Source organism: Carlito syrichta, unplaced genomic scaffold (genome assembly GCF_000164805.1).
Source record: "Carlito syrichta isolate Samal-C Ts95f unplaced genomic scaffold, Tarsius_syrichta-2.0.1 Scaffold120447, whole genome shotgun sequence".
NCBI classification, from domain to species: Eukaryota; Metazoa; Chordata; class Mammalia; order Primates; family Tarsiidae; genus Carlito; species Carlito syrichta.
The window spans coordinates 67,969-90,981 of NW_007064543.1; the positions used below are offsets into that span (position 1 = coordinate 67,969).

Here is a 23,013-nt window from a genome sequence, read left to right on the forward strand (position 1 = left end):
CGAGCACACCCACCCCCCAACATGGCGAGGAGAAGAAGGCCTGGACCCCCTCCCGACTCGAGCGCATTGAGTCCACAGAGATCTGATCCTCGACCTGGGCGCGGGGCCTTCTGACAAACGCCCTGTCACAAGGCCCGTCCCCAGCGTCCTCTCCCCTCCATCTCTTCCCCCCATGTCCCCCATGTCCCCAGACCAAAGAGGTTCTCTAAGCAGCTGTGACCAGGCTCCTTGCCCCACCCCCACTCCCAGCGCCAGCACTGCACCTGTGGGCAGCCCACTCAGGCCCTCCTGATAGGAGGGAATGGGGGAGGGCGGCGTGAGTGGAGATGAGGACCTAGCCGGGGTGTCGTGCTCCCTTTCTTGGCCTCCCCTTGTTGGAGATAGAGGCAGCAGGCCTGCAGTGCATGAGGGGCCCCAGTTCCTCTGGGGGTCTAGGCTGCTGCTGTTGGCCACCCTGTGTCCAGTGATGCTCTCTGTGCTCACCTCCTAGGCCATGGAGCCTGAGGGGGCCTGCACCGGGTCTTCCGGAGCAGACAGACCCTGGGCTCCTGGCCTCTCTCCTCCCTGCAGTGTTCTCCCTCCCTGGGCAGATTGGCAGGAAAAGTGGGAGCAGATGGCCTGCCTGTGGTTGAGAGGGCTACCTGCCCAGCCCCTCCCCCCCAAGTTCTCTTGGGCTCAGGCCTCAGAGCCTGGCTTGGTCCTAAGTGTGTGTCCCCATGTGTGTGTGTTGGGGGAGGGGAGGGCTGGGGCTGGAAGCTCAGCACCCAGGGAAGATCTGCCTCCTGTTCTTGGGAAGGGTCGCTTGGAGGCTTCTCGGCTCTACCTTCACCCTTCTGGCCAGGATCCTATGGGGCAAAAGCCCCAACTACTTGGCCGACCCCACACCCAGGGCCACTGGCCGGCTCTAACCACAGCTATTAAGTGCTACATGCCTCTCAGGCACTCCCCTCACCCAGTTTCTGAGGTCGGACGAGTGTCTGCGAAGTCTTCCTGTGCTTGATTCCCCCAGCCTCCTGCTTTCATGCTCAGTACATCATCTTCCCAGGCTGCGTCTTCCCCAGAGTCTCCCCTTTTCTTCCAGTAGAAAACTCTGCTTGACCTTTGGTGCACTGCCCACTTCCCAGCTCCACTGGCCCAAGTCTGAGCCGGAGGCCCTTGTTTTGGGGACAAGGGGAGGGTTGGATGTGATTGCCCTTGAAGAACAAGGCTGACCTGGAAGGAGCACTGACCCCATGGTTCCCAAGACCCTGAGGTGGCCCAGCATTTGTCCAGGGTAGGCCTACCATGGCCATCAGTAGGGGTTAGGTCAGCCAATGTCGGTTTCTCCTCTCGGGGCCTTCTCAGAGTTCATCTCCCCAGTACAGGAAGGGAAAAGCAAATTTCTAATTCACCAGCAATAAAAATTGGAGGAGGCTTGGCCCTCAGCCCTTGTATTTCTCTCTTTTTCATTCTCTTCTTCCTACCCCCAAGACTGAGTTTTGGGGGGCAGGGTGGAGAGAACTGGCAACTACTGTGAGCAAGTCCCCCAGCCCCTGACCAGCCTCCTCCCATGACTGGTGACTGTTTAATGAGCTGTGCATCCCCCACAAAAACAGGAGTGTCCCTCTGTGTGGCCTCTAACCTTCTGCACAGCCCCTTCCAGGTGGTCCTCACCAGGTCTCTGAGCTGGGTGGGAGGCCATCCTGGCAACCACTGCCCATTCCACTCACCCCTTGTACCTGCCCCAGAACCTGGGCCTGGGCCACAGGGGCAGGGAGAAAAGAAGGCATTAGTGGGGGGTGGGGAGGGAAACTAGAAAAAAATATGAAGAGACTCAGCTTTGGGATGTCCACAAAAGAAATTATATATAAATATATATAAATATATATCTCTACCATATGTGATGGAAAGACTTTTTGTTTTCCTTTCCCAAAGAAATAAAATGGAGAAAGCCTCTTAAGTGGCATTCACTGGACTGCTTGTGTTTTTGCAGGTATGGGAGGTGAGGCCTGGGGTGGGGTGGAGGGCAAAGCTGGAGTAAACATTTCCCAGAGGAGACATGAGACTGGAGGTGCTCACTGGGCCGTGCCAAGAGGTTGGCCCAAAGCCCAAGCTCCCCCACATTGCCTAGGAGTCATGGTTCCATGTTTCTGCCCAGTGGTGCTTTCTCTTCAGAGTGTTGTCAACAAGGTTTCAAGTGGTTCCAGCTCAGAATCTGGACACTAGGGTGCTAGCCAGCAAACAAGTGGGGGAAGACAGTTAGATGCACCCTGCAGTCGCCTAAACCACCTTACAACGATTGGCAGATATTTGAGGGCCAAATGCAAGGAAATGAAGGTTGAGAATAGGTTTGCAATTAATGTGAGGCCCCAGAGACAAAAGGGACCCAAGTGTGCTGCACAGCAGAGAGCTGCCCTTTATGACAATTCCTTCTGTCATCCTCACAAAGCCCACGATCAAGAATGCATTCTGTATTAAGGAACACAATAGGACCTCAGAGTGATTTATTTTTGCTTACTTGCCAAGAGATCTGGAGATGCATGTCAAGTGTCAGTTCACCGAGGACCTAGATTTTCATCCTCCCACTATCCCATCCTTAGCCTGTTGTTCCCTCCTTACCACAAGGAGGCTGCCACACCTCTGCGAAGGGATTGAGACCACACCACTTTATCATGAAAGTAAAAGCTTTTCCAGAACCCTGCCTGCACCCTTCCTTGAAATCTTGTTGGCCAGAACTGAGTCACATGCTCCTCCCACTTTAAGGGAGACTGGGAAATTAAGTATTCCAAAGAGGAAAAGGATTGCTGTGGCCTCCTAGGAGCAAACATGCTTCATATCTTGAAGATGGGCTCTCTGATCTCTCTGGGTTCCACGGGCAAGAACAGAGTCATAATTAGCAACTGACAGTGTTTGTACTGGTCTGGTCCGAGTGAGAGAACTCTCCCTAAGTGGCCAGTAATCTGGGGCCTCAAATGTTCACAAACAGCGCCCTCTACAGAGTTCAGGAGTTAGGATGCCAGGCTTGCCCCTTCTTGCAGGAACCTGTTTTTCCTACATTGATTTTGTCTCCTACGTTGATTTGTGCCCCAGGAGTATGATTTCTCAGGTCTTCACAGCCCTAAGGAGGTACGGACAAGTACCCAAGGCATTGGCAACGTATGAAGACCCTGATCAGCAAATCTCAAGTGCCCACAGGAATGGCAGTCTGGGGCCAAGCCCCTGATATGGTAAAGGCTTGGTAGAGTCTCTTCCTTGCCTAGGTTCCTTTACTTGGGAGAAGGATCACCCTGGCTCATCTGCCATAGCTCTGGCCTTCTCAAGCTTCAGCTCCTGACATCCATGTCTCCTAACATGCTCATCTATCCAGCACTTCGCTAGCTCTTCTCCTGAGAGCACTTTACAGATACATCTCTTATACATGCATTGTGATGCTCACTGAACAGGCTTAGCACGTTTACGTGACTTCTCCAAGACCATAAAGCCTGGGATTCGAACCTGTGTCTAGTCTATTCATTAATTCCAGAGCGATCCATCCAAGGAGATGTTTTCCCTTCGCAGGTCCTAGACTCCCACCTACGTCCTCACCAACGTCCTCCGGTGGAAAATGTCCTTGGAAAACGCTGACAGCGTATTTTGGGCCTCGGCAGCACCCGTCGCTCGCGCCGCAGGCGGAAGTAGCGGTCATTGGCCGGAAGTGAGGCTGTGAGGCCCAGTGTTGTTGGAGGAGTGTCGCCTACGTCCGCGGAATCCGGGGTTTGGTGTTGTGGCGCCCGCCTTCGCCAGGCTCAGGTGAGTGGCAACGGTCGGGGTGGAGGTCACGGCTGCCGCTCTCTACGCTTACGACCGACCTGGGCCTCGGCCTCTGCCTCCCTACTCCACCGAGACCTTGTTCAACCCTTCCTGGCAGGGGTTGCGGGGACTCTCGCAGGCCCAGCTCTAGGTAGAACCTCGGTAGTCCTCGCCAATCCGGAGTTCTGCGACCGTGGCCAAGAGACTTACCTGAGCCTTAATTTTTTTCCCTTGTGGAATGGAGATTGTAGCAGTCATTGTCTCGTATTGCTGTAATGAGAAATTCCACCGCGTCTCTTATCAAACTCTAATGTGCATGCGAATCACCGGGACATTCTGATTCTGTAGGTCAGGGATGGGGCCTGGGGTTCTGTTTCTAACCACTTTCCCGGTAAGGCTGATGCCTCTGGCGCGCAGATCACACTTTGAGTAGCAAGATCTTTACAGTATTTTGAGTCTTCAGCACATACCAATATGATACAATATACATCCTTCATTTTTAGCAGTTTCTTGCTGCACAAGCCTAAGGGTATCGATGCCCTCACCCCCTTTTCTCCCCAGGGAGTGTGCTAATCATGACACAGCTCTTCTGTCCAGGCTCAGGGAGCTTTGCCCCCCCCCCCAACCCAGCTCCATCCATTGGCCTCTTCGAGTGACGCTTCGTAGCTCACTCATTGTAGACCTTTGGATGGTGCTCCATCCTGTGCAGCTGATGGCCAAGTGCTTCAGCACCCACTATGACTGTTGTTTTTTGTTCCAGTCGTTTGTTGCTGCTGGAATCTGAATTCATGCTTTCTACACTTTGGGCACGCTTTGTGAATAATAAGAACAGCCACCTTTCCAGAACTAGGCTCTGCAACTCACTGCCCTGAATGGTGTTGGGCAGGCCCTCGGATGATTTGCTGCTGCCAAGTCCATCAAAATAAAATCTGAAGACTCTGCACTGCATAATATAATTGAGAAAGTGAGGCCTTTGTCAGTTATGCAGGTCTAATATTTATTAGCATGATTTTCTTCCCCATTTGTTGGTTTATTTTTCTAGTCCCTAAAAAGACCGTGTCATTCATCATGTGAATAAGTCAACTTTGATATAAAAGAATTCTGAAGTTCCTTCCTTGCTCGTCTAAAATACTGTGCTGTACAGCCTTGCAAATTGGAAACGCAGATAAAACTATCGAGCTTACAGTGATAGATACTTGGACAATTTATTTGGGAATGTTCTTTCACGGTCATGTGGGTTCAGCTGTTTTCCTTTACCTGCTTCGATTCTGTCACCCCTCTAGTAGTCCCATTTAGATGAACCAAGAGGACATGAGTCTGCTTCCTGTTGTTAGAAGGAGAGATTTTCTAAAGACAAGTTCTTATGAAATGCTTTAAAAGCAGTGGCTCTAACAGAATTATCTGTGGGGCTTAGTCACAGCAATCTACCCACACTTTTCTTGCCATTCTGATAGAGGAGTCTTAGGAGGGAAGGGGAGTATATGTGCTGAAGACGTTTCATAAATGATTGTAATGTGCTCTTTTCTCTCCTCTAAGCATGAAAACTAGAACAAAGAGGAGGGGATGGGTTGCTAGACTTAATTTTCGTTTGGCTTAGATCTTTGGGGGATAATAATCTTGACCTAAACACCTTTGTGCTAGTGCTTTACCTTCATAATACTGGTAGACCTTTTCCTGTAGGCTCTGCTCCCATGTAGAAACAGAAGCACAGAAGAGAAGAATCTAGCCCAGTTAACATCCTCATTAACAGCTAAGTGTCCTTACTGTCAGTCTTTACGCCCTCACTAGGGTCTTTAAAGCTTTGTAGAGTCTCAGCACCTAGAGAAAGTTAGTTTTTTCGCTTTTTTAATTCACAAGGTTGCTCAACAAATTATTTGCTAAGACAGGATGAGGTTTGGAGTATCCATTTATTTGTGGCAATTTTATTGGGACATAGGAAGATGAAACCTTTTTAGGAAAAGGATTAGAATTCAGGAATGAGATCTGGTAACTGGTAAATTGTGTATGCTGAGGGTGTCATATACTTAATCTACAGTTAGCATGACTGCCTTCCTCTGCCTGGCATCCCTCCTTTAACTTCTGGACTGTAGTTTAAAATGAAGCAATTCGGTCTGGCCCAGACCTATAGTTGGAAGGGAGAAAGGTAAGATTCCTTTCTCCTGTGAAATTGTATCTCATTCAGGATGGTTTGGACAGTGCCTTTTGGAACTCCAGGGTCCAGGGATCTCTAGGGTTCCACACTGGTTCATTCAGAGCCCTAACAAGGGAGGAGATGGGGAGGACGGGTATACTTGGGGCACTTAAACTGGGAAAGGAGCTTTGTGAAATAATACCAGATGCCTTTGAACCCTTAGTGAAGGAGTCAGGAGTTAACTTACTGAGCATCTCAGAAAAAGAACTAAATTTTCTCTTTTTAGTTTTCTTATTGATTATCTGGGAGTTCTTGAGTAAGGAGAAACTAACCCAGAGGTGTGTTTCACTGTCAGGTCGATACATTGCGACTTCCTCTTGTTTGCAGTGCCTTTTTTCCCTGCCATTCTACTTTGCTGCTTCTGTATCTTCCTTATTTTTGTTTTCTTCTCCACAGTACGCAAGATCCAATTTCTGAAGTGGTTATATTTCAGACCTGTATATGTAAATATGGTGTCTATAGAGTTACTATAAAAATTGCATGTGCATGCCTGTAGTTCCAACTACTTGGAAGACTGAGGCAGAAGGATTGCCAGAGCCCAGCAGGTCGGGGCTGCGGTGGCCGGGAGTGGCCACTGCACTGGAGTCTGGGCGACAGAGTGAGACTCCAACTCAAAAAAAAAAAAAAATTGCATGGTGAAAAAAGCAAATAACCACTGTTTGCCATTTGGCTCTTCATGCCTGTAAGATTTCTTATTTTGTCATCATTTTTTACTGAACTTCTCTCTAGAAGTTCTATAGACAAAGGAAGTGCTTGTACTAAAAATAATTTTTCAGCATTTTCCTTGTATATTAAGGTTACTTTCTCCATTCATTGTGTTCTTGAACAATACCTTAATTTCCTATTAGTACATGCATTTTGTAAATTTAATTTTTGTCAAAGTTATACATTTACATGGTTTAAACAAACAGTTCAATAGAACTTATCACACTAAATATTAGTTTCCTTCCTTTTCTGCCTCCATTTTTATTCCCCAGAAGCACTTCAACTATCTGTTTCTTTTGGCGTTTATCAGTATATTTCTAAATACATTTGTGTTGCTATTTCTTGATTTCTAAGTTTTATAGATATTCTTTATTATTATATTATACTTTTTTATTACAGACTTAGAAGTTCTAGGTTGCTTGTATCATTACCCAGCCTCCTTCTACCCCTTTATCCCCTCCCTTCACCCTCCCAATGTAGTTTGCTCATAATTTTTGGTTAGGATAACACTCAAGGTTTGTGTAAATAGTATTCACAGCTGAGCAGGGAGTTTAATATGATAACATTTTCCATCTTGTACAGCTTTTTTTATCTTGCCTGGAGTTAATGATTTTTGTTGTACTGGCTTGGTTTTCTGTACATCTATTTCTTGTTTGCCCCCAGATTGTACTATCCATCTTTTCCAACATGAACTGGTTGTTACTCTTTATGTCCACTCAACTCTTGTCCTGGGATCTTCCTTCATCTTTATCCAGGAATTTCCTTACTTCATGTAGATTTCAGTCTTTGAAGTCTTTTCTTTGTTCTTTTAGTAAGTAGGTCGAATGTCCCAAATCTGAAACTCCAAAATCTGAAATGCTCCAAAATCAGAAACTTTCTGAGCACAAACATGATACTTAAAGAAAATGCTTATTGGCATAGTTTGGATGTTGGATTTTTGGATTAGGGATGCTTTATTGGTAAGTATAATGCAGTTATTCCAAAATCTGGAAAAATTCAAAATCTGTAACTCTTCTGGTCTCAAGCATTATGGATAAGGGATATTCAATCTGTAGCATACACCGTAGTGATAGCTAGAATCCTAGACTGTTAGTGGTGGGAAAGGCTTTTGAGCTTACTCAGTTCTAACCCTCCAGCTCCTTGGTACCTAGAAACCCTAGAAGACCATAGATTATTCAGGGCTCCCACACTGCCTCCAAACCTGTGTTTCTTGACAGTAACGTGGGTTTGGGAGTCACACAACCTTTGATGTCAAGCCCCACTCAATCCCTTGGCTGTGCAACCTTCGTCAGTTTTCTTAGTCTTGTGAAGTCTCTTTCTCATCACTATTATGGGGATAATAAACCTACCTTACAGAAAGCTTATAAGAATTGGAACTCATGCAGATAAAAGCAGCTCTTACAGCTATGCATGGTAGCTCATGGTTGTAATCCCAGCACTTTGAGAGACTGAGGTGGGAGGATTGCTTTAGTCCAGGAGTTTGAGCCCAGCCTGGGCAATATATGAGACTCCATCTCTACAGAAAATTTTAAAAAAAAGAACAACCACAAATTAGCCAGATGTGGTGGCATGTGCCTGTAGTCCCTGCTAGTCGGGAGGCTGAGGTGGGAGGACTATTAGAAACCAGGATTTTGAGGCTGCAGTGAGCTATGATTACATGCTCCAGCCTGGGTGATAGTGTAAGACCCCCATCTCTTGATAAAAAATTTTAAAGAAAGAAACTGTTACAAAGCTCCAAGTTTAGGCCATGGAGGAGGCCCTAAGATAATCATGGCTCTTGTTATGTCCATCTTGGAACTTGCCTGTTTTTGTTTTTGTTTTTGTTTTTAATCAAGAAGAATCACGTAATTCAGAACATTAGATCTACACCAAACATTGATGTTCTAGAAAATGGTTCTTCCTAGAATGGAAGGACTTAATTTAAAAAAAAAAAAGAAAAGAAAAGAAAGAAATGATTCTTTTGTTTATTTCCAGACCAGATACAGTAATTTCATTAAGTACTCTTAGGTAGAATTAATTGAAGTAATTTTACTTATTCAATATGCTTTTAAAATTATATCATTTATAGAGGTATTTGTTGATCCATATACTCTTCTGTACAGTTGTAACCCTAGTTAAAATGGGGGAAAGTTAATTTAACAAAGATATAACAGAAAGTTTTCTCAGAAATAAGCTATGTTTCCTTTTATATAAGTTTGTTTTGGGTGATAGCACTTGTGTATATACTCTTTGTGTCACTGAGAATTTGTGTGCAGTTTTCCATTGTTGATGCCTGTCACACACTTATCCTCCTACTAGCCATCCTCCTCCTACTGGATGGACATTTGGGTTGTTTTCAGTTTTTTGTTTTAGTATAGTACAGCTATTTTGTAAAAAAAAAAAAAAAAAAAATGGGGCTTTTAAAAGCTGTTTCTTAGGATCTAGTTTCTTAGATGAGGTAAAGACTACAGATTTGAATAGTTTATGACTTTAGTTGCATATTATGTTGGACTAAATTTAGATTCCAAGTCCCAAAGCAGGTCTTCCTTAAAGCCCTATCCTGTCAACTGGAGAGTTCTGTTACCTGCTCTCTCTTTTGTTCCCACCTTGCCTGTGCTGCAATATTAATTGAGATTCCTACTGACTATATTGAGGCATATAAATCTTCAATTATCATCTAAATATTAAATAAGAAATATTCCAGTACAGTTTTCCTAATCTTTAAAAAGCTGGCCATCTGCATTCATAGAAATAAACTATGGTCTATAGCAGGGATCCGCAAACTATGTGTAATGGGCCAGGCAGTAGATGTTTTATGCTTTGCAGGCCATACAGTCTGCCACAGTCACCCAGTTCTACTCTTGTAGTGAGAAAGCAGACACAGGCAGTATGTAACAAATGGCCTGGCTGTATTCCAATAAAACTTTACTTACAGAAACAAGTTATAGGCTAGATTTGGGCCTGGGGACATAGTTTACCCACAGATTGAAACTTGATGGGTAGAATGGTTCACAGGTCACAGTAAAGAACCAAGTGTATAAAGATTTAGTGTAAAAGTGTTCTGCTCTCGTTCAAAAAGAAATTAGAACATATGTTCCTGCCACCCAGAGAATCCTGTGTAGCTGGGCAATAGCAGGGCAAAACCACTGACCTACCTTCTGGTCCTCTGGTTCTTATACTGTAGGCTCTGGAAGCAAGGGACTGACTGCAGAGTTGGGTCAGCATTTCAGAATGTCACTCTGGTACCTTAGAACCATTGTAGAATTTTCTGTAGTAACCTTGTCTGGCTCTTCAGGTCTCTTTGGGTCTTGTTTGTCTGACTTTGACACTTAAGTGGAAAGAAAGAGAGTAAGCATTAAGGAAAGCAAGGGTAGAGCAGAGTCAATTTCATAGCCTCTCATGGTTTCTACCACGGGAGAAAAATGGGAATTGTACTGCTTACAGGCAGAGTAAGGAAGTAATCAACACCTGACTCATTGTAAGCATTGTTAATCTGCCTCCTCCAGAGGAAAACTCTGCTGCTTCTCTGACTTTCAGCCTGGCAGTTGCATGAATTGGTGTTCCCTGAACCCTGAGCCACACTTGGAGATGCTCTTTGCTTCCCACCCATGAATTAACAGTGAGCAGACCCTTAGCTTTCTGCTCGCCTCCACCAAAATGAGTTTTTGAATATATGTCCCAATTGCACGACTACTCTGTGACTACTCTGCAGTAGTGATTCAAATTCTATTTTAAGCTTCCTGGAGAAGAGAATAGACATCTTCTAAAAAGTATAAGAACAACATGAGAATAACAAAATTCTGTGATGAAAAGTTTTGTACTTTAAGAACAGGGAGGGTTATTCTGGGTATAATTAATTAAACCTTATACCAAATCCCACTTCACTTTGTGCTGTTAGCATGGCAGCTTTTACAAATTTTCTTATTCTCCAAGTGGGACCTTTACATGTTCATCTCAGAGAGCTAGAATGAGTTGCTTACTTTTGTTTGCAGCCTTCTTTTTAGAAATCTGCCTTCCTCCTTCCTGATGAATGTTAGCAGAGCAACCTTCTGTTTTGTATCTGTCACCGATTCCCTTCTCCAGTGAAAGAAGTCTGTGTTGAGCAGTGGTCCAGGAACTTTGCAGCGGTACCTGGTTTGGGGATTTTCCCGTGCCTTTATGCAAGGCATGCAGAATTTATCCCTGATATATTCTCTCTTGTGGTTTGGGCATTCACTGGCATTGAACTTACTTGAATCACAGCAGGGTAGCTTTAATCTGTTTCTTATAATGTGTACATTTTGACATTGTGACAGGTGGAAGCCACTCATTCTTCATCTACCCTTTTTTCAGTATCTGGCACCAATTCTGGCCCAGTCATTTGTGACCCATGGCTCTTGTGATATGCCGAAGATTTCCAGGCAGTTTCTGTGGAACACCTCCCCGTCCAGCTCTAATCAAGCACCATATAAACAAGAAATTGCCTGGTCAAACCTGTGTTCTGACTGCCAGAAAGATCCGTACTGACACCAGAATGGCAGCCACTCTCAAGTTGTTAAAATCTTTAGGATATCGAGCATTTTACAGTCCTTTTGCCTTCAATGCAACCCAAAATGTGGCATATTGGAATGTGAGAAGCAGCACACAGCATGGGGAACAGGACCCTCCACAACATGGTAGCCCCTGCGATCCTGCCAAAAAAGTTAAGAACATTGGTAGCACCTCCTCTTCTCGGAGCATCGTCACAACCAACAGTGCCCTCCTGGCTTTGGAATTCAGCAAGGCTTCTACCTCTAAGGCCAGCACGTGGCAGCCAGGCTCATTCGGGGCCGTGAGAGTTGATGAAGAGGATATAGAAGTTTTTGATTCCCTTGAAGGCCCTCGAGTTTTCCTACAGCTAAGACCAGAGTACCAGCTTCATAGCTATAGAAGATCTGAGACTTATCAGTCCCTGTCTGTTTCAGAAGGTGAACTCATTTTGCACAAAGTCACAGTTTATCAAAAGAATCTCCAGCCTCAAATCATTGCTGATTATTTCTGTAAGCTGAGCTTTTTGCCTGCAGAACAGCGTTCTGTTTTGCTCTCCAATGCCAGCTTTGCTTTACTCTGCCAGCTGGGTGTGAAAAACATACAGCTCTTTGATACCCCCAATCTGATCAACATTTTGAAAGCTTTTGTCAGTTTAGGAATCCCTCACTACCATTCAATGCTAGATGTATATGAAAGCAGATTTTGCCGTCAGCTATGGGAGATGAGTGTGGATCAGCTTCTCTTGGTGGCTGATATGTGGCGGTACTTAGGCCGTAGGGTACCTCGGTTTTTAAAAATTTTTTTTAGTTATCTTAATTTGCATTGGAAAGAGCTATCCTTGTCCCAGTTGATTCACTTAATTTATATTATAGGTGAAAATCGTCAGGTACCCCAGGACCTAATGCAAAAACTGGAATCATTGATCCTTAAATATATAGATTTGATCAATTTAGAGGAGGTTGGTACAATCTGTTTGGGGTTCTTTAAATCAAGTAGTAGTCTCTCTGAATTTGTCATGCGGAAAATTGGAGACTTGGCTTGTGCTGACATGCAGCATCTGAGTAGTCACGCCTTAGTGAATATTCTTAAAATGTTCCGTTTCACTCATGTGGATCACATAAATTTCATGAAGCGGTTTGGAGAGATTGCTCCTCAGCGAATTCCTTCTCTGGGAGTTCAGGGTGTCATGCACCTGACTCTTGCCTGTTCGGCTTTACGCATCCTGGATGAAGATGTGATGAATGCTGTTGCTTCCTCTTTACCTCCTAGGGTGGCACACTGTCGAAGTAAAGATGTTGCCAAGATTCTGTGGTCATTTGGAGCCCTGAATTATAAACCACCCAATGCTGAAGAATTTTATTCCAGCCTGATAAATGAGATTCACAGAAAGTTGCCTGAATTTAACCAGTACCCAGAACACCTGCTCACCTGCCTGCTGGGCCTGGCATTTTCTGAGTACTTTCCAATAGAGTTCATCGATTTTGCTCTGAGTCCAGGGTTTGTCAGGTTAGCTCAGGAGAGAAGTACATTTGATCTCACTAAGGAACTGTATACTCTTGATGGTTCAGTTGGCATTGAGTGTCCAGATTACAGAGGCAATCGTCTTAGTTCTCACCTTAAGCAAGAGGGATCTGAAATGCTGTGGAATTTAGTAAGGAAGGATATGAACTCAAAGCCTGAATTTCTAGAAACTCTCTTTTTACTTGAGACCATGTTGGGTGGGCCCCAGTACATCAAGCACCATATGATTTTGCCTCATACCCGATCTTCTGACTTAGAGATCCAGCTTGATGTTAACATGAAACCATTACCATTTAATAAAGAAGCCAGACCAGCTGAAAATGTAGCCAAATTAAGGCTTAAGAATGTAGGAGTCAGCCTTACAGATGATTTGATGAATCAGTTACTAAAAGGGAGAGCAAGAAGAAATTTTCAGAGGGAAGTTGAGTCAGAGACTGGGCAACAGTCCATGGAGGTAGACAATAAGGCAACCGTACCCTTGGGGGACTCCCTCTGCACTGTGGCCGAGAAGTCAGAGGCCACAGAGATAGACGGCCTGTGCTCCCCAGCCCATGTGCAGGCCCCAGAAGTGAAGCTGGCAATTCAGTTTACAAACAGGAACCAATATTGCTATGGTTCCAGGGATCTGCTTGGACTGCACAATATGAAGAGGCGGCAGCTGGTTCGGCTTGGCTACCGTGTGGTAGAGTTATCCTACTGGGAATGGCTTCCACTACTGAAACGGACTCGCTTAGAAAAGCTGGCATTTCTTCATGAGAAAGTATTCACCTCTGCTCTCTAACATGCCTTTAAGGGCATTTCTACTCAAAAGCTGTGGGTGTACACTGTACAAGGTGTTGTGAAATGATTATAAAAGCCAGAATGTAAGTTTGGTAATAAAATCACCTGTTGAGAAGACTTAGTTGTGCTCTTGTCTGTGACTGATTGAGCTAGTGTATGTTACTGTTAATTGTAATCTGATTGGATTGTACAGATTGCTGCTAATTGGTACATACCACTTTTAGTGAATAATAAATATCTCAAAATGTCCCATGGTCAAGTAAGTTCTACTACATTTTTCTTTCTCTGTTGACTAGCCTTATTTCACAGTTATTTTGAGTTTTTAGAATGAAAGTGTAGTCAGACATTGTCTAAAGCTAATTTTTAAAAAGTAGTTTTTGTGTATCTTATTTTAAAACAAGAATCTTTTACAACATCACTTACATTTCAGGGATTTTCCCCATGCATCTTTTCTTCACACCCTTTAAATTTAAGGTCCTCAGTCTTGTTTAGATGAAGTTGGTTGTCCTTAGTTTCTGGTTCTTCTGCTTTAAAGTGACATTTCAGAATTAGTGAAGTTAATAGCCCTCTCTTCCACATTTCTACTTCTCTTGCATAAGCTACCACCCCCCCCCCCCATTTTCTTCTTAAAATTGGACCTAGAAGAATAGAATTATGTAAGTACCTGTTGGGCCAGTGATCCCCAAGTATGATGATTGGGCAGAATGTTCTTCATGGCAAGTGGCTAAGATGAGAAATAGAGGTGTTACCTGTCATATTAGGAAGTCCAGTGGGCTTCAGGTTTGGTTGAATTAGTAGCCACAAACATAAGGAGAGTGTATATGTGTAAGTAAGAGATGACTATGTATGATTTGCAAATAGTTTCACCCTTTCTGTGGAATGTCTTTTCACTTTCTGTTTTTAATTTTGATGAAGTCCAATTTATTTATTTTTTCTTTTGTTGCTTAGGCTTTTCATGTCATATCTAAGAACTGTTGCCAAATCAAAGGGCATGAGGATTTACCCCTGTGTTTTCTCCTAAGAGTTTAATAGATGTAGCTCTTATATTTAGGTCTTTGTTCCCCATTGAGTTCATTTTTGTATATGGCACGAGGGAAGAGCCCAACTTTATTCTTTTCAGTGTAGACGTCTAGTTGTCCCAGCATCATTTGTTGAATAGAATATTCTTTCCTCATTGAGTGGTCTTGGCACCCATGTCAAATCAATTGACCACAGATGTGGGGGTTTATTTCTGGGTTCCATTGATCAATATATCTATCCTTGCGCCAGTATCACACTCTTTGGGTTATCATAGCTATGTAGTAAGTTTTAAAATTGGGAAGTATGCGTCCTCCAGCTTTGTTATTTTTTCAAGATTGTTTTGGCTGTTTGAGGTCCTTGCAATTCCATATGAATTTTAGATTTAGCTTGTACATTTCTGCAAGAAAAGTCATTAGGATTTTGATAGGGAGTGTATTGTATCTAGTTTGATTTGGGAAGTAGTACCATCTTAACAATAATAACTCTTCTAATCCATGAACATGGATATCTTTCCATTTATTTAGATCTCTAGTTTCTTCGGCAACATTTTGTGGTTTTCATTGTGTAAGTCTTAAACCCTCCTAGCTAAATTTATTTCTAAGTATTTTATCCTTTTTTATGCTATTGCAGATGGAATTTTTGTTGTTGTTTGTTTTTATTTTACTTTTATTTTTTGAGTAAGAGCCTCACTCTGTTGCCCAGGCTGGAGTGCAGTGGAATGCTCACAGCCACTGCAGTCTTGACCTACTGGGCTCAGGCAGTCCTGCCTCAGCCTTCCAAGTAGCGGGAGCTACAGGGGTACCCTACCACATTCAGGTAAATTTTTTTGATTTATTGTAGAGATAATATCTTGCCAAGTTGCCCAGGCTGGTCTTGAACCCCTGGGCTCTCCTCTTGCCTCGGCCTCCTAAAGTGCTGGATTACAGACATGAGCCACTGCGCCCTGCTGTTTGTTTTTAGAAACAGGATTATGCTTTGTAGCCCAGGCTGGAGTGCAGTGACGTGATCATAGCTCACTGTAGCCTTGAACTCTTGTGCTCAAGGATTCTCCCACCTCAGCCTCCCAAAGTGCTGGGATTAGTCATGAGCCAATGTGCCAGCTTAAGACATACTTAAACTAATAAAAAATAAATAAATAAATAAATCCATTGTTTATCTGAAAGAAGTTTGGTTTAAGTAAGCGTTCTTTACTTTTATTTGCTAAATTTGGCAACTCTAAGAAAGACACAGCATCAAGGCAGGGTGGTTTTTGAGAGAGTTGAGAGCAGAAGAGGCTTGAATGTGTTTGCATGTTGAAGATAAGGTTCAATAGTCAGAGATAAGTTGAAAATTCAGTGAAGAGGCAAGTGCAGATGTAGTAAGGCCCTGGAAGAGAGGAACAGGGTTAGGGTCAGATCTGTGTTTGGAGGACCTGGCTACCTCACATGAGTTCCCATAGGATTTTTGCTGATACTATTATCAAGGTTTGGAGTAAATGCTATTAGAAACCTTTGTAGATTTCTTTGTCGAGACTGCATTTCTTTTTTTTTTTTTGAGTTGGAGTCTCACTCTGTTGCCCAGACTGGAGTGCAGTGGCTGCTCCCGGCCACCGCAGCCTCGACCTGCTGGGCTACGGCGATCCTTCCGCCTCAGCCTTCCAAGTAGCTGGAACTACAGGCGCGCTACCACGTCCGGCTAATTTTTTGATTTATTGTAGAGATGAGATCTTGCCAAGTTGCCCAGGCGGGTCTCAAACCCGCGTGCTCAGGAAATCCACTCACCTGGGCCTCCCAAAGCGCAGGTTTACAGGCTGAGCCACCGAGCCCGGCTGTGCACTTCTTAAAAGAAAAACTGCCTATCTGTGCCTTGTCTTGAGCCTGTGCGTTTCCTCAGAGTACAAACTGTGTCTGCTTGTGGTGCCTTATGCATGTTAGGCCCTTTAAGGGTGGCTTGGCTTCATGTGGTGTCAAACTGCAGACTTCCTTTGGGTCCATACCTGTGTTCTGGTCTTTATGCACATCTTTCACTGGTGGGTGACTGTGTGGGATAGGCTGGGACAGCTGTCTATCACTTTAACCAGCTCTAAGAAAAAGGCACATAGTCAAACTTTTTTCATGGATGGACAGGTAACTCAATTTAGAAATTATGAGAAGCATTGTGCTTCTCTAAAAGCTGAAGTGCCCAATTTATAAAATTGCTCAGTGCATTGGAATTCCACCCACTCTTTGAGGTTAAATGCTCTTCTCTTATTTGACAGGTAATCTTTTCTTCTTTTTTTCCCTCAGCAACCTGTTCAGCGAAGTCTTTAAAATATGTGCATCTGCCAGAATTACTTTGCATTACATTTTTATAAGACTCAAAATCAGGTTATATTACTCAGCTCTGATAACTTCTTTGAAATGCTGAAGGAAGATGAATGCCTAAGTGTTCAGACAGTGTCATGGTCACCGTATCCTCTTCTAAATTATCCCTCTACACTTCCCCAAGTATTTGTGATCATAATACTTCTACAGGTTTTTTTGTACTTTTTTGTTACTTTATATATACTTTTGCGTTTTTCTACATAGTTATGTTTATCATTTATGTGATATGAATGCTAAGAATAAATTTATGTCACCCAGGTTTGTTTCTTACAATATGGGTAGTGAGCTTAACTGGAGTCTTCAGTTGAGGGGCTTAGATCTGGGTGAAGAACTTCTAAGACTTCTGTGGTAATAGAGCATTTGGATTTATAAAGTAAAATACTTTGTAAAGGGTAGTACAAGGAATTTCGTTTCTTGACTATGGTAGTGATTACACAAATCTACACACAGAATAAAATTGCATAGAACTAATTAGATAGGAACACACAAATCAGTGTGTACTCAACTGATGAAATCTGAAACCCAATGGATTGTTGTCATTGTTAGTTTCCCCGTTGTGAAGTTGTAGTAGAACTATTCAAGATATTACTGTGTGGGAAACTGGGTAGAGAGTACGTGATCTCTGTGTTGTTTCTTACAACTACACATGAATCTACAATTATCTTAAAATAAAAAAATTTAATTAAATATTTTATTTTTTTTTACTGTTTGTTTTGTTTTGTTTGAGATAAGTTCTCACTTTATTGCCCAGCCTTGAGTGCAGTGGTTTGATCACAGCTCACTGCCACTGCAAACTCCTGGACTTAGGCCAGCCTCCCGAGTGGCTAGACTACAGCCGTGCACCACCATACCCAGCTAATTTTTTAAAACTTTTTGTAGAGATGGGATCTCACTATGTTACCCAGGTTGGTCTTGAACTCCTGGGCTCAAGTAGTCTTCCTGCCTCAACCTCCCGAGTAGCTGGAGTAGTGGGCCACCATGCCCAGCTAATTTTTACTTTCTTATTTTTTGTAGAGATAGGGGTCTCAGTATGTTGCCCAGGTTGATCTCAAACTCTTGGTCTATTGAAAAATAGCCTCCCAAAGCACTGGGATTATAGGCATGAGCCCCTGCACCTGACCACATCTTTTAAAAAATAAACAGTTTCTTAGTACTTTGAAATCCTTGTGAGATGCTTAGTAATACAGTATACATAGTTCATTTCCTCCTTCTTCCTTTTAAGGAATACCCCCCCTCAAAAAAAATTGAAGAAAATATCAAAGGAAAAACAGACTCCCAGTTTATTTCTAAGTAGCTTGTACCTTAGTACTCATCTTTGATGTCTTCAGGAAGCCATTTGCAAAGATAGCCCTTCATGTAGCACAGAAAAGATAATGGGAACACATCAGCCAGAGGAAATGGAAACTCCTTGAAGGGTGAGTTGCCTCTAAGTGGTTCAGAATTGCTATTGTCGGAAGTTAATGGCAGATTTTTCATTAGTGTCATTTCTCTCCCTAGTCATATGCCTTCTATACTTCCCTATGACCAGTAGCTTTCAAACTGTCTTTTAACTACAATTTTTAGTAAGAAATGCCTTTTATTATAAGCCTTTTATATAAAAACCTTGAATGAATGTGTGTCCACAGATACATAACTAAAACAAAAGTTTCACAATTATGTGTGGTGTGTGCTAACATTTTCTTTCTATTCTACCTAACTAAAAAAAAAAAAAAAAAATACTAGTTATGGCTCAGCAATTTGAGTTCCTGATTCTTGATTGCAGTTTGGAGAAATACTACCTCAGCTCACTAGGTGAAGTAGTCTAAGCTTCTTCGCATGACTTTCAAAGCCTTTACCAACTGACTTAATTTGCCTTCTCAGCCCTGCCTTCTGCTCCTGACTCTAGCTAATTAGCATACTCAGCATTTCTTGAACCTGCATCACACTGTCCCTCATAATGCTTTGACCCTTACAGATTCCTCTTCCTGGGCTCTTTCCCTTTTGTTCATGTTCTCACCTCTTGACTCCTGTAGCTGAGCACTTATTATCTGTTGCACCATTAGTATGTAGTATCAGTTCCTCTTCAGAGTTGTGCATGAAGATAGGGATGTGCCCTAGTTGTTCCAACTTCAAATAGTACTGTGACTTCTTCCCTGAGTTCTGGGTTTACTTCTGGCCAGTGTTCTTCACATTTTAAAAACCAAAAGCCACAATAAGAAATACATTTTATATTAGATCATATATTTGCATTTGTTAAATGTATTTGCACAAAACTGAAACAAAACTTTTATGACATAATATCCATGTTATGTGCGCTTTGATGTTTTGTGTTATCTTCTAATTAATACTTCTTCAATCCGTAACTTGATTTTAAAAACCACAAATTGAAAAACACTGATTAAGGATATCTGCATAGTGAACATTTGTATACCTAACCCTGAATTGTACCCCACATCTTTAAAATAAAAAAAAGTTTAAAAAAAGAAAAACATTGATTTAGGCCATCCTTCCCCACTCTGAATGTCATCTGCAGAAAGCTTTGTTACAAACCTCAATATTCTCTAATCACTTAGAAGGAGGTCTTTATTGCCTCAAGACTTGAGGACAGAACAACTTATTTCATTTTTCCCCTCATAGGGAGATTTGTAAAGAATATTTATTGCTGTAATTTTTCATAGTAAAAAATCGTAAACAACATAAGTAATAGGGCAGTGGATAAACAAACTATTTTAGTCAGTTGAATACTGTGAAAAAGTTTAAATAGCAAGATTTCAACATTTAAATATGGAAAATCTTAAAATACTAATGCTTAATGGAAAAACAAGTTGCAAGACAATACACACAGTATAATATTAAGGTACATTAAAATACATAAGACTCTTTCTTATAGCTTATGGATACATGCATAATGACTGATTTGAATAACAGACTTTTTAGTTTTAGTTTTAGTTTTTTTTAGACAGGATCTCACTCTGTCACCCAGGCTGGAGTGCAGTGGCATGATTATAGTTCACTGCAACCTTGAACTCCCGGGTCCAAAGAATCTTCCTGCCTCAGCCTCCCAAGTAGCTAGGACTGCAGGCATAACCACTATGTCTGGCTTATTTTTAAAAATGTTTTGTAGAGACAGGGGTCTCCCTGTGTTGCCCAGGATGATCTTGAACTCCTGACCTCAAATGACCCTCACACCTTGACTTCTCAGAGCTCTTGGATTACAGGCCTGAGCTACTGCATCTGGCATACATACAACTTTAGGTAGAGCTTACTTCTTGGCTAAAAGGGAGATAGAAGAGAATGAGTCGTGATTTTTATTGTTTACATCTTTTAAATTTTGCTGAAGTCAGAAGTAAACATGGTAAAATATTGACATTTGCTAAGTCTATGTGGTAGGCACAAGAGTATCTACTATCTTATATTCTTTATCTTTCTATTTGAAATACTTTGTAATAAAAAATTACTTTAATGAAAATTGACTTATGTGTTATCTGGTCATAAACCTGTATTGCCATCTTATAGTGCCTTTATTATTTGCCTTCAAGCTACTTCTCTGAAATACAGAGCACTTTAGCCACAATCTGAGGCTCCCAACTTATACTCAGACCTTGTCTTTCTTGTACTTAGATGCCACATTTGCAAAAGGAGGCTATAATTTATAAGTATTTACTGGATAGTGTTTGTAGTGATTCAGTGTACATGACCATTTCCTCAGCAGGACTGGGGAGGCAGTCTTCCTGGGCTAGGCTGTTTGCAGTTTCACACATTGAGCCATTTTTTTTCCTCCTGTATTGATAATTAAGGCAGGAAACCCTTGACTTTCAAAGATTAGGGTGTTAAAACCAGAGAGGCGATAAGATCATACCAGTTAAAAACCCTGATAGCAATCAGGATCTTATAGAATTCTACTGTTTGACCAGGCGCATTGGCTCACGCCTGTAATCCTAGCACTTTGGGATACAGAGGTGAGGATTGGCCTGAGCTGAGGGCCTCGAGACCAGCCTGGGCAACTTGGCGAGACCTCATCTCTACAATAAATCAAAAAATTAGCTGGGTGTGGTGGCTTATGCCTGTAGCTCCAGCTACTTGGAAGGCTAAGACGGATCACCTGAGTCTAGCAGGTTGAGGCTGCGGTGGCCGTGAGAGTGCCACTGCATTCCAGCCTGGGCAACAGAGTGAGACGCCGACTCAAAAAAAGAAAAGAAAAAAAGGATTCTGTTTGGACATTGCTGTTTCCCAAACAAACAGATGTCATCATTTGAAGAATTTTTTTTTTTCCTTTTAATCGGGATCGGGATCTCACTCTGTTGCCCAGGCTGGAGTGCAGTGGCATAATCACGGCCCACTGCAGTCTCAAACTCCTGGGCTCCAGCATCTCTCCTGCTTCGGCCTCCCAAGTAGCTGGGACTATAGGCGCATGCCACCTTACCCAGCTAATTTTTTAATTTTTTTGTAGAGATGAAGTCTCGCTGTTGTTTAGACTGGTCTTGAATTCCTGGGCTCAAGTGATCCTCCTGTCTAGGCCTTTCAAAGTGCTGGGATTACAGGCATGAGCCACCATGCCCAACCTGAAATATTTTTTTAGAAAGATTCTGCCACTCTCATTCTGTAAGGGCACACTCACTTGTCTCAACTTGTCCATTTCAGTTTTATCTCCAGTCCTGAGTTGTTTTCAGTCACTTCCCCCCACCCAATTATTCTTTATTGTCATTATTATTATTCATAATACAGTTTATGTTTTAGAGCAGTTTTAGATTTACAGAAGTCTTGAGCAGATTACAGTTTCCATTGTTAACATTTTTGCACTAGTGTGATGCATTTGTTACAATTGATGAACCAATATTGATACATTATTTTTAACTAAAGGCTATAGTTTACATTCAGTTTCACTCTTTTGGTTGTATAATCCTAGGTTTTGACAAATGCATAATGTCATGTATCTATCATTACAATATAATATAGAATAGTTTTACTGCCTGACCATTTCATTTTTATCTTGATACTCCAGTGCCTAATACAGAGCTTGCAAATGTTATGTGACTGTGCATAAATATACTTTCTAAAATTAAATTTGAGCAAAGCAGATTCAGTAGTACAGTTCGTTTAAAGAGTAATCTGCCGCAACCAAATAGAGCCTATCCTGGGAATAAAAGAATGGCTTAAAATAAGAAAACCATGTTAATGTATCTCATTAGTCTGTCAGATTAGATAAATAATAAAACTCAATACATAGAGAAAAATCAGAATTCAGAACATATCCCTGATTTTCAAAAAACTGTGAAAATTAGAATGCTTTATTAACATACAAGAATATTTCAATCTAACAGTATTATGTTTGAAGAGTCATTTTCTAATGGGAACAAATGAGGATGGCAACTCTATTGTTGTTTTGTATAATTCTGAAAGTTCTAGCCAATGCCGTAGAATGAGAGGCAGAAACGAGTTACCATTTTGAGAAAGGAATTCTCATTATTATTGAAATGATGGGATTATAAAAAACACAGAAAAAATAAAATCTGTCAAAATCAGTGAGTTCAATCAGTAAGAGTTCAGTGGTCAGCTGAACACATAATAAAGATACCACCAAAGTGAAAAGCTTTCCTATATAGCAGTAATCAGAAGATCTTATTCATAAATAGCACTGTAACTAGAAATGTGTAGAACCCCTTAAGAAAGTCACAATTATATTAAGACCAAAGGGGGAAAAAAAGATTAAAATAGACTTAAGATCTTTATCTTAATATAATAGTAGTTAAAAAGTTGCAAACAAGCTGGGTAACTGGGTGTAGTGGCCCTTACCTGTAATTCTGACTACTCGGGAGGAGTAGTAGCTGGAGTTCGAGGCTGCGTTTGCTCTGACAGCACTGTGAGTAGCCACTGCACTCCAACCTGGGCAACATAAGAGGCTTCGTTTTTAAGAAAATAAAAGTTGGCTGGGCTCAGTGGCTCAGCCTGTAATTCCAGCACTTTGGGAGGCCGAGGTGAGTGGATTGCTTGAGCCTGCAAGTTTGAGACCAGCCCGGGCAACTTGGCAAGACCTGTCTCCACAATAAATCAAAAATTAGTCGGGTGTGGTAGTGCATGCCTGTGGTTCTGGCTACTTGGAAGGCTGAGACAGAAGGTTCGTCGGAGCTGAGCAGGTCGACGCTGGGGTGGTGGTGAGTGTGCCACTGTACTCTAGTCTGGGCGACAGAGTGAGACTCCAACTCAAAAAAAAAAAAAGTT

General features: G+C 42.3%; 3 protein-coding genes across 5 annotated transcripts in view; all 3 read left to right on the top strand.

The window, feature by feature from the left end:
• LZTS3 (leucine zipper tumor suppressor family member 3) overlaps nt 1-4,424 on the top strand; it is a 7,129-nt gene extending 2,705 nt beyond the window's left edge. The window contains 2 exon segments of the mRNA XM_021707520.1: nt 3,070-3,115; nt 4,330-4,424. Coding sequence (XP_021563195.1) covers nt 3,070-3,115; nt 4,330-4,424 — 141 coding nt within the window.
• Nucleotides 3,636-23,013, top strand: part of UBOX5 (U-box domain containing 5) — a 42,212-nt gene continuing 22,834 nt past the window's right edge. For both annotated transcript variants that reach the window (XM_021707533.1, XM_008047983.2), the window contains exon 1: nt 3,636-3,768. The gene's annotated coding sequence lies outside the window, so the exon portion shown is untranslated. The remainder of the gene's footprint in view (nt 3,769-23,013) is intronic.
• FASTKD5 (FAST kinase domains 5) lies at nt 3,689-13,712 on the top strand. Of its 2 annotated transcripts, none has more exons than XM_008047986.2 (2): nt 3,689-3,768; nt 10,976-13,712. In XM_008047986.2, the coding sequence occupies exon 2, from the start codon at nt 11,013-11,015 to the stop codon at nt 13,452-13,454; it is 2,442 nt and encodes an 813-aa protein (XP_008046177.1). In that variant the 5' UTR covers nt 3,689-3,768; nt 10,976-11,012; the 3' UTR covers nt 13,455-13,712. The 2 variants fall into 2 exon arrangements, with proteins under 2 accessions (XP_008046177.1, XP_021563207.1); XM_021707532.1 differs by having other exon boundaries at nt 3,706-3,768; nt 10,939-13,712.